Raw genomic sequence first — 12,022 nt, 5'->3', positions numbered from 1 at the left:
GCGCCATCGGTAAGTTTTTCTTTTTGTATAACATTGTTTTCAGAACATAACTTTGAGGTATCTAATTTACAGCTGACATACAAATTTTGTTTATTCTTTGTTGCGGCTATTTGTACGAAAACTGTGAAAACTTGTGTTATAAAATATAATAATAAGAAAGCAAATATGGATGCAGAGACTTCACGTAAAACTTGGGAGCTGGAAAATAATATAAAAACTTTGCCGGCATGTGATGAAATTTTTCGTTATGATGCTGAACAGCAACGACAAATTCTAGATGCGAAACCATGGGAAAAGGATCCACATTATTTTAAGGACATAAAGATTTCGGCTTTGTCCTTGCTAAAGATGGTAATGCATGCCCGTTCAGGTGGTACACTAGAGATTATGGGTCTGCTTCTTGGTAAAGTTGAGGATAATACAATGATTGTCATGGATGCTTTTGCCTTGCCAGTTGAAGGCACTGAGACTCGTGTTAATGCCCAATCTCAGGCTTATGAGTATATGTCTGCTTATATTGTTGCAGCCAAAGAAGTAGGTCGATTGGAAAATGCAATTGGGTGGTATCATAGTCATCCCGGATATGGATGTTGGTTATCTGGAATTGATGTATCAACACAAATGCTTAATCAGAACTATCAAGAACCATTTGTTGCCATTGTAGTAGATCCAGTACGCACAGTGTCGGCAGGCAAAGTTTGCTTGGGAGCGTTTCGTACGTATCCAAAGGGGTATAAGCCACCGAATGAAGAACCTTCTGAATATCAGACCATACCTTTAAATAAGATTGATGATTTCGGCGTACATTGTAAACAATATTATCCACTTGAAGTGACTTATTTCAAGTCCGCTTTAGATAGAAAGCTATTAGATTCGTTATGGAACAAATATTGGGTGAACACATTGGGTAGTTCGGGCTTACTTACCAATACTGATTATACAACTGGACAAATTTTCGATTTGTCAGAGAAGCTTGAACAGAGCGAATCGAGTTTGGTGCGTGGACCATTTGTAGTTACAGGTAAGAAGAAGAAAGCTACAATAATACTTAAGAAATTCTACTTTTTGTATTTTTATTGTTAAAGGCGCTGAAGGCAGCGAAAAGCGTACGGAGGATAAACTATCGAAGGCCACACGTGATTGCAGTCGCGCATCTATAGAGCTAATTCATGGTTTAATGGCACAAATTGCTAAGGACAAATTGTTTAACAAAGTTGGACTTGGGAAATAAGTTTGAGGAACCATTAATGAATAATTTATTAACTGCAATTTTCAATCTACAATAACAAAATAAATGGAATGAAATAAATAATTTTTTTTACAAATTTTTATATTGATCAAAACGTAGAATTCTCAGATTCATATTCATATAACCAAATTTATATATCTCGCCAGCTCAGAAGACATACACATATAGTCAAAATAATAAGTACATTCTTTTAGTCTGCAATCGTGGTTAAACTTTTAATGTTTGGTGAAGTAAACGAATACAAATCTGGGTCAGTTTTTATAAATTCGATATTACAATACATTTTATAGTGAAAGAGGAGAAAATCGTCTTAGACTTTTAAAAATAGGACCAAAGTATTTCAATATCCTAAACATATTTCGAAGTTGGTGAAAAATTGGTTCCAGAACAACGGTGTGACTTCTGTTAGTTAGTCAAGTCAGTCCCCCGACTTGAATTCAGTTGAAAACCTTTGGGGGGAGCTGGAAAAATGCATTGTGAAGCAATCATTCCAAAATAAAAACAATTTATGGAATTTTGTTCAAAAATCTGGTATGAGATTTCAATTCATACATGCCGCACACTTATCTCCTGCATTCTAAAACGAATTTTTGAAGTAATTGAAAATAATGACTGCTATACTATATACTGTTGAAAGAAGTAAGCAAAAATCAAATAGGGCACAGAAAACTGATACTCATAAATTTTTTAATCACTTTACATTTTATACCCTGAACAGGGTATTTTAAGTTTGTCACGAAGTTTGTAACACCCAGAAGGGAGCGTCGGAGACCCTATTGTATAAATGATCAGTATGTTGAGCTGAGTCGATTTAGCCATGTCCGTCTGTCTGTATATATACGAACTAGTCCCTCAGTTTTTAAGATATCGTTTTGAAATTTTGCTAACGTCATTTTCTCTGCAAGAAGCTGCTCATTTGTGGGAACTGCCGATATCGGACCACTATAACATATAGCTGCCATACAAACTGAACGATAGGAATCAAGTTCTTGTATGGAAAACTTTCACATTTGACGATGTATCTTCACAAAAGTTGGCACAGGTTATTTTCTAAGATAATAATGTAATATGTGAAGAAATTATTCAGATCGGCTTACTATAGCATATAGCTGCCATACCCACTGAACGATCGGAATCTAGTGCTGGTATGGAAAACTTTTGCATTTGACAAGATATATTCACGAAATTTGGTGTGGATTATTTTCTTAGGCAACAATGTAATCTTCGAAGAAATTGTTCAGATCGGTTAACTACAGCATATAGCTGCCATACAAACTAAATGATCGGAATCAAATGCTTGCATGGGAAACTTCCTCATTTGACGATATATCTTCCCGAAATTTGGTATGAATTATTGTTCATAGAAATAATGTAATATCGGAAGAAATTGTTTAGATCGGCTCACTATAGCATATAGCTGCCATACAAATCGAACGATCGGAATCAAAAGCTTGTATGGAAAACTTTCGCATTTAACGTGGTATCTTCACGAAATTTGACATGGATTACTGCTTATAAAATAAATACATAATCTTTTCGAAAAAATTGATTTATTAGTGATTGAAAGCCACACGTGTGTTTGTGCATATTATTTTGACCATGTTTGTACATATGTATGTATACGTCCTATCCCTATTGCCCTACAATCTACAAAATAGAGATACTTAGCATACATGCGTATACATATGTATGTATGTACAAGTCCTGTTAGTCACCTATTGCTAAGCTGGATATCAAGCATCATATATAAGCTCCCTATTTGATTAATGTAAGGCCTTTGACATGGAAAATTACTGTTATGAGTAATTGTGCTCGAGATTATAAGGAAATCGATGTCCAGCTAATATCGACGTTCTTCAGACGAGTAAAATCCAAACCGAGGGGAATAACGCTTTCCACAAGATGTCTTGCATTTTCTCAATGCTCTTTAATATACACATATGCCACATTTGAGAATAATGGAATCATAATGACAATAAACAAATAAATTTGTTCGCAGCTCTTGGGTAGTTCAAAGGAACCAGTGGAACCAAATTTGTAAACCCATCGCTATCCTTTGGGATGACATGAAGTAATGTATACTTGTTGCAGGCAGAATTAACTAGCTTTATAAATAAACAAAATGTATGTATGTATATTCTCCAGGCCGTTGCTATTGGTATGCTGCATGGACCTCAACACGTTTTTCAATTCAAAATAGGAAAACGACAATTGCTTTAAAGGTGAAAACTGGCAGTGCTTAAAAAAAAAACTAAATATGTTTATAATATTAATTCTTTAAGACTTTCATTCATAATCCTACCCATCATTCAACACATATACATATGTACATACATACATGTACGCAAATATTGAAACAACTGTGTTTTAATTTCTTTTCTTTTTTCACTTGATTTTTTAAACTATTACCTTTATACTTTTTAGTTAGTAAAATATACCAAAAAAATTTAGATGTTTAAATATTTTATTTTGTTTGACAAAAGTGTTCTGCACCTTAAATATTTTCATTAAAATTTTTCTATGACGCTACTTGAAACAGTTACTTAAATTATTTGTCCAACAACAAATGACTATAAGAACCCCTGCCAATTACAATTGACTAATTAAGTGTTTGTGTTACTTTGGATTAACTTTTTGTTTACATAACTTATGTAACTACTGTATATACATACATATGTACATACAGTCGACCAAAAGTTAATTGGTAATGATGCTTATAAGCATACATACATACATAAGCACTGGTATGTATGTATGTGCATTTCAAATATATTAATGAATTAGTAGCTATCCAAGAGTACACGCGGCGATTCCTGGGGATACCCTGTTGAGAAGCGTAAAGTGAGAAAAATTACCAAATATGTACATAATTTTTTTCTTTATACTTTGTTGTTGTGAGGGTTGTAATTTGGAATATAAGATAAGTGCGATTAGTGAAAGCAATATTAATAATTAGTCAATAAGATGTAATTATATATACATACATATGTACATATATTTGTATGATTGGCAGGTTTACAAAGATAGAAAGCAGTTTTCAAATCAAAAATTAATGCCATAACAAATTATTAAAAATTAATATATGCCAAACTAAATATGTATTAAAACATAATAAATACAATTATTAATATATGAATATTTTTTATAGGAAAATAAAAATAAAAAATGATTTAATTGTAACCTAAAGGACACTTCGCGAGATGTGCTCATTTACTATGCTTGACCGAAAATTTAAAACTACAAACAAGGTATGCCGGGAAAACAATTCCTATTTTCTAGCGCCTCAAATTCATAATTTCCTGTCGGGACTTGTATGTACATATGTACATTCATATTTATAAAATCGTTGACAAACATATCCATGGCATACATTTTATCTGCTAAACTGCACACATCAAATACTTACATATATACAAACGAGTTTTTTGCATGCTAACATCAATTTGTGAGTACCATCCCCATAATCGAAATGTCAACCCAATTTCGATAAATACATATAAATATAAACACACGACGGCATAGACATTATTTACATATGTATGTACATATATTGAAGCTTCGGCTCATTGACAGCAGTTTGTATGAAATTTGTTCGATTTTGAATACAAGTACAAACTAATTTCCTTAAATTATATTAGAAGTATTTGATTAAGGATTGGCAAGTAGGTACCTACATACATATGTACATGTGTACGTACATAAACACCCACAAAATCGCAAGTCGTGTAAAAATAACTCATACGCCGTGTTGAACTGGTTAACTGTCGCCTAAAATAAGTACATACTGCTACCGTTTGCGTATTTTAATTTGAAAGCTTGTTCGGTAATTCGATTATTATGAAAGATAAATGTTTGCGAAAATTTATTGACTTTAATTGTAATCAAAACTAGGAAGTGTCCGACGCTGTACGATGGGGGTTAGTTGTATGCACTCTATTATTATTGTTGTTGAAATTACGAATTTTAATAACGGTGCATGTTCCTCAGAAATTATAGCTTCTAATGCTATCCATTCATTAGAATCCATTCGTTAGAATATGTATATTGTACACAACTGTATATTCGTAAATACATATGTTATAACTGAGATATTTTTGAAGCTATACACTTTATTTTATATATGTATATTTCATGTAAATGTACTTATATTGCATGTGGTCATCGAGTTGTAATATCAGACTATCGTGACTTCCAAGTTTATTAAAATTTTCCCCTTTTCACCATTTATTCACTACACATTGTATATAAATGTCAAATAATTAATTTAATTTTATTTACCTTCACCCAGTGACACTTTACAGACACGTGCTACATGTAAGTTAGTGTTAGTAGTACATTATAAATGTGCTTTTGTGATTGCTCGGTGCGAATCTTACTAGAGAAAGCGATTCGAACAAACAACTGGTACAAATTATTTGTACAGAGCTAATAAAATGCGGGAATGGCAATCGTTTATACTATCATAGTGAGGTATCAACGAATACTGCTACTACTTTATTGAACTCAGATGGATAGCTATTTTGAATAGAGCTAAGGAGCGAACCAAAAAGTGTTTATACGAGTATGTTCCAAATATCACATTACTATAGGCACCCAATCGAACTCTACAATTTCTTACTTGGTGGATTTTCCTTGTCAACTCACTAAGCTAAGAAATGTAAATATGTTACGAGTATATCGGTATATAAAGATAAATACTAGTAGTTATATACATATAGTTAGGTAAATAGTTTAGCGTCCTAAGCACACTCAAGATTAGTTGCGACAATGAGTGTAAGTAATTGAAGTGGCAATCCTTCTAAGTGTATAATGTTCTTAAACGATGAGTGACTGGCACAGCTGCGTGTAAATTGAGCGGGATGCGCTGTAATGGCACGCAACTGGCAGCTATGATAGTGACAAAACTGACACCGACATTTATATAATATAAATATGTACTCATGTAAGCTTAACGTGTATATATGTATGTACATACATATATACTTGGCATACAACATAGCTCTTTAACGACCACGAATATGGGAGTATATGGTATACATTGAAATGTATGCGTTTATATATTTTATCGAAACAAAGGCTATTTATGCGGATTGTATCCTTTTGCAATAAAAAGGGTTTCATTCGGTACTAAACTTTTGTTAATATACTATACTTATCTTTTTATGAAATATTTGCATTAGGTTAAGGCTTTCTGAAAGACTAAACCTTAGAAATAAAAGTGGTAACATTTGGCAGCTAAGTTTAATTTATTTTTTATTTTTTTTTATTTTACTTTATTAAACTTTTACCAATTTCTGTCTATACCATCAACGGAATGGTTAGTGTATCAAATTATTAAAGGAAATGTCTTCCAAAGAGACATAGTCAGCATTAGTGGTAAGTATGCTCGACACAGAGGAAGCTAAAATTAGAATGAAAGATTTCTCATTCGACAAAAGACTTGTTCATTTCCCCCACCAGAGGTAAGGTTGACAAAATCTTTATTCAGTTTAAACGGAAGCATTACTTCACTGTTATTACGTACAATTAAAAAATTTTATTTCAATATGTTTTTATAATTATTTTGTTTAGTAGGTGGTATGTCACATTCGCGATATTAATAATCTATACGACAAAGCCAACCTATACCATTTTTCAGACACTCTTTGAAATCAAATGTTTATTAAGGCACCGAAAATAGCGTTACTACCCTAATGTAAATATTTATATATTCTATATAATTGATGACAATTTGTACAAATGCGTGTATGTTAAGCCTGCACAGTGTATGTAAGTAAAGCGATAAGTAGATCCTTCGCTCAATGACTCCTTCAGCTTCAGCCTTCCTTTAGGACACGTTTTTACGCGTGGACAAGTCTATATTTATGAGTTTGTATGGTTGTATCGAGAAATATATAAATGTTACTGTAAACTGTGTACGTTTCTTGTGAGAAGGGTTGGAAAGTATGTTATATAATATTTGCTGGTTTTTATGTATGAAACTTAGTTTTATAAAGAGCAATACATTTCCATCAATTTATTGGGAAATAATCAATTTTTCATATGAAATAAACGTCAAAATTTAGACAATCTATTTGCAGTTAGATGTTAGCCGAGTAAGTTGATCATGTGACCACCTAACGGTAGTTATGTATTTCCAATAGCGACAAATAGACATTTCTTTACTTCTTTTATTATATTGAGAGGCTCGTCAAAAGGTCTTTACTTTCACTTAAAACTAGAGGTTTACAACCCCCCAGTAGATCCCCTGACAATTATTAACGCCAACGCTGAGCTTCGATTATCGCCAAAGAAAGAATTGGTAATTGATTGCGGTCGTGGCTGCTATAAAAGCCAAAACAGAATAACAGCGGACCGCATTTGGAAGTGAAGAAGCGAGACTCGCAGTTCTTGTGCTATTTGCAACTGCTGAAACAACTATAAAAACAAAAGCTTAGCGAAATTAATGCAGAGAAAATAGCTTAAACACATTTCCACAATATATTGATAAAAAAATACAAAAACACCGAATATGATGGGGAACTAATCAAAAGTTGATTAACAAAAACAAAAGTGAAACCGAAAGACATACCATGTACATACTGCATACATATGTATGAATGTACGAAAATTTATTTTTACTAAATTGTGTATGCGCAAGTAACACAACGGCAGGGCGCGATTCGAAAGGACGGTTGGCTAATGGTGCGAAATAAGTTGACTGATACTTTTTGGCTACACATTATACTGAAATATACGTACATACGTATGTACGAGTATATAGACAGTAGGTTCATCACAGCGCTCTAATTTATGTACTTAGTCAACAGTCAGCTGGCAGGAGCGCTCAGTATCAGCAGAGCATCCGCAAGAGGCACAGCAGCATTTCAAATTGTAGCAACAGTGTGGCCAAGAGAGAGGAGAATAATTTGGGAGGGTAGATTGTGTTGGTGCGTTGGGTGCCGGAAAGGTGCTAGCAAGTGAAGAGCGAAGAGAATTGCGGAAGCAAACGATAACAGTACGGAGAATTTATGTGTGTGAATGCATATCCGAAACCGAAAGTTTTCTTACCAAAGAATTTGGCATAAACACACAAAAGAGAAGCCAAATTCACGTGAATTTAATAGACACTCGGTTGAGAATGTAAGTGATTTAATGAACTGAAAAGAGGCATAGCGAAAGAAAATCAACTAAAACATAAATAATAGCAAATTTTTAGCTAATTTATAACAAGAATGAATTATGTTAATGAGGGAGTGTAATAGAAAATTTAACATAAGAAGAATAATAAAAGCTCCTTAACATATGTATACATAAAGAAATAAATATACATATAAATAAAGAAAATTAATCGCATAAGTTGACTTGATTGCGGATTACCACAAAATTGCGAATTCACGTATTAGACAAAAGCCGGATTGTCACATTTTAGCCGCAAACATTATTTGGGGAGGACACAGCCACCTGTAAACCACCACCCACAAGCGGAGAGAACTTCACTAGGCACGCGCCTGGAATTTGCAATAAATCAGTGACATAAACAGCAGCGGCAGCAGCAGCAGCAAAAAAGAGCTGAAGGAAGCAGCGCACTTAAGAGGATTTATTTATTTGTGTACACAACCGCCTACTTGATTACCGCTAGAATTGTGAGCGGCATACCAAGCACTTGGAATGTGTCCTTAACGCATATTACTGGCACAAGTGATAAATTCTTAAGCTGTGTCAAAAAAAAGAGTCAACAAAGCCACATGTATGTGCATAAAATATATCGCAACGAATAAATCGCATGAGATAAATTTAAAATTTAACTATTGAAACTGAGGCAGTGCAGAAAAGATAAATAATTCATCTTTTAAACTTTTAAAAATCAATGAACAAATTTAAAAAAACTAAGATTGAAGAAACTCAAAATTGGAAATACATATCAAAATTTCAAAGTAACAAAATATACCATTCAAATAATAAATCCAGCATAAATGAAAAGTTATAGTAAAGTTCAAAATTTGCAAAAATTAAGAAATTAAAAGTGCAAAGGTATCGATTACACTAAAAAATTAAAATTCGGAAATTAAGAAAATAACCGATTATTATTTATTTGAGCATATTCAATATAATTGTATATGAAAATATTTAAAGAAATTCAACAAAAATTAAAAGAAAAAAATTAGAGGAAAAAGGTAAAAGAAAGCTTAATCAACTTTAAAAGAAAATGCACCATATTAATACTATAAGCAACAACCAAAAATATATTGTAATTTTCAACAAAATTTTAAAAGCTAAATTAAAAATAAAATAAAAAGTGGAAGAAAGAAGAGCAAATACTTGTAATTAGATATTTCTACAAAATCTTCAATAACAGCACAAAATCAAGCACTGTCGTTGGAAAACCCCACATGGACAATCAACTCTACAGTTACAAATAAAAGTTCAGCACTAGCCGTTTGTACGCCTACAAAAACATATGTATCTCAACTCACGCACAACTGCATTTAATTAAAATTAATTTATTTAAAATAAAAATAAAACGGGAAAACTGATCTCAGAGCACAAGGACTGCTATTAGTTATAACTGCAAACAAATATATAAAATATTACTTAAACCACCGTTTTTAACAGTACAATAAGCTGCCGCAATCATGTATGGCATGGTTTTAGAGTCCGTCCAACATTTCATTCAAGAGGAGTTCGGTGAAGAAGTTTGGCGACAAGTATGCCAAATAATCGACTGCCGTCACAATACCTTCAAGACCCATCAAATCTATCCCGACGGATTAATGCCCGATATAGCGGCCGCGTTGTCGGCGCTTACGGGCAAGTCATTCGATTGGTGTATGTCATTTTTTGGCAATTGTTTCGTGCGGTTTTTCAGCAATTTCGGCTACGATAAGATGATACGTGCGACGGGACGTTATTTTTGTGATTTTCTACAGTCCATCGATAATATTCACTTGCAGATGCGTTTCACCTATCCGAAAATGAAAAGTCCTTCCATGCAGCTAACTGAGGTTGATGATAATGGCGCCGTAATGGTTTATCGCAGTGGTCGCACTGGGTTTTCCAAATATTTAATGGGCCAGTTGACGCAGGTAGGACGTGAGTTTTACAATTTAAATGTAAAATGTTCAGTAATTGAGAGTCAAAATGATATAAATGGAGGCATAGCTGGTCCTATCAAGTTGAGCCACGAACCTTTAACGGTAATTGTGAAATATCGTTTGGACTTTGACAATCGCGAATATATGGCGAAGCGTGTGAACGTTGTGGCACATCCCACGCAACAAATTTTACCGAAAATCAATATTGATGTATTTCTGGATCTCTTTCCCTTCACGGTGTTACTAAATCGCAATATGGTTATTACCTCGGCTGGTGAGAAAATCGTTGATACTTGGATACTACACAATCAGGGTAAGAATCCACAAAATTTTCTGGGTTCGCATCTTATGGATATATTTAAGTGTCGCCGTCCAAAAGACATCAAAATAACTTGGGATCAAATTATACAAATGCACTCAGTACTCTTCGAATTCGAACTATTGCGTACGGGTCGCAATCAGGCAGCCTACGATGCACTAATGGATCACAATCTCGAAGACGAGGTAAGGGAAGTATTGAATAGCAGTGAGGAAAATCTGCTAAATGTCGATCAGAAGGAAGAAATCGATCCACTTACCGGTAGACGCAAGATTTCCCATGGAAACAAGGCGATTTTGTTGAAAGGTCAAATGTTTCATCTAAAAGATATTGACTCACTAATTTATCTCTGCAGTCCGCTCATTGAAAATTTAGATGAATTGCATGGAATTGGTCTATTCTTAAATGACTTGAATCCACATGGCTTGAGTCGTGAACTGGTAATGGCTGGCTGGCAGCATTGCTCTAAATTGGAAATTATGTTCGAAAAGGAGGAGCAACGCTCCGATGAGTTGGAGAAATCATTAGAACTAGCCGATTCTTGGAAGCGTCAAGGTGATGAGCTCCTTTACTCAATGATACCACGTACCATCGCCGAACGTATGCGTAATGGTGAGGAGACAATATGCCAGTCTTTTGAGGAAGTCTCCGTTATATTTATAGAAGTGATGAATATTTACGCTGGCGATACGAATGACATACGTGATGCCATGACCGCAGTGACCACACTGAATACGGTATTCTCGGCATTTGATGAAGAGATAACATCACCATTTGTGTATAAAGTGGAGACAGTTGGTATGGTTTATATGGCCGTTTCAGGAGCGCCAGATATAAATCCTTTGCATGCTCAACATGCTGGCGATTTCGCTTTGCGTGTGGTGAAGAAGGTGAAGGCCTTAGAGATACCGGACCTTGCTATCAGGTTGGGTATAAATTCGGGACCTGTGGTAGCTGGTGTTGTGGGTTTGAAAGTGCCACGCTATTGTCTCTTTGGTGACACAGTGAACACAGCTTCGCGCATGGAAAGTAGCAGCGACCCATATAAGATACAATTATCGAATTATACCGCGATGAAATTGCGTGAGGCGGGCTATAAAATCGAATCGCGTGGTTATGTAAAGGTCAAAGGTAAAGGTGAAATGGAAACATTTTGGCTTTTAGACGAGCCGGATAAATAGATGAAGTAGTGATACGAAAAAGTACAAATTCAATTGGGCTCATAAAGTATGGGAATGTTTTTATGTATGATTGTATGGACTCCTGTTTAGCGTTACTTTAATGCTCATAAACGTGTTAAACTAAAAACTATTAATTTATGCTTTCTATGTATTCTAAATAAATGTAAAACATCTCATATATACATATGTGTATTAATTT

General features: G+C 34.2%; 2 protein-coding genes and 1 long non-coding RNA gene across 3 annotated transcripts in view; all 3 read left to right on the top strand.

The window, feature by feature from the left end:
• LOC126768079 (uncharacterized) overlaps positions 1 to 12,022 on the top strand; it is a 41,592-nt gene that overhangs the window by 3,042 nt on the left and 26,528 nt on the right. The gene's annotated exons all lie outside the window — the stretch shown is intronic.
• LOC126768068 (COP9 signalosome complex subunit 5) lies at positions 55 to 1,312 on the top strand. The gene is made up of 2 exons (XM_050485954.1): positions 55 to 1,021; positions 1,086 to 1,312. Exons 1-2 carry the CDS (start codon positions 166 to 168, stop codon positions 1,229 to 1,231), a joined length of 1,002 nt encoding a protein of 333 aa, XP_050341911.1. The 5' UTR covers positions 55 to 165; the 3' UTR covers positions 1,232 to 1,312.
• Positions 7,590 to 12,003, top strand: LOC126768056 (soluble guanylate cyclase 89Db-like). Its single transcript, XM_050485936.1, has one exon. It carries the CDS (start codon positions 9,865 to 9,867, stop codon positions 11,821 to 11,823), a length of 1,959 nt encoding a protein of 652 aa, XP_050341893.1. The 5' UTR covers positions 7,590 to 9,864; the 3' UTR covers positions 11,824 to 12,003.

This window comes from Bactrocera neohumeralis, chromosome 2, assembly GCF_024586455.1.
Source record: "Bactrocera neohumeralis isolate Rockhampton chromosome 2, APGP_CSIRO_Bneo_wtdbg2-racon-allhic-juicebox.fasta_v2, whole genome shotgun sequence".
In the NCBI taxonomy this organism is placed as follows: domain Eukaryota; kingdom Metazoa; phylum Arthropoda; class Insecta; order Diptera; family Tephritidae; genus Bactrocera; species Bactrocera neohumeralis.
The sequence above is the reverse complement of the archived record's forward strand: the minus strand, read 5'-3'. Positions and strand labels throughout refer to the sequence as shown.

Bases quoted from the DNA above. Each gene is read 5' to 3' on its own strand.
- LOC126768068 (XM_050485954.1), top strand. From the start codon at position 166: ATGGATGCAGAGACTTCACGTAAAACTTGGGAGCTGGAAAATAATATA. The intron at 1,022-1,085 runs GTAAGAAGAAGA...TTATTGTTAAAG, and splicing joins TGGACCATTTGTAGTTACAG to GCGCTGAAGGCAGCGAAAAG.
- LOC126768056 (XM_050485936.1), top strand. From the start codon at position 9,865: ATGTATGGCATGGTTTTAGAGTCCGTCCAACATTTCATTCAAGAGGAG.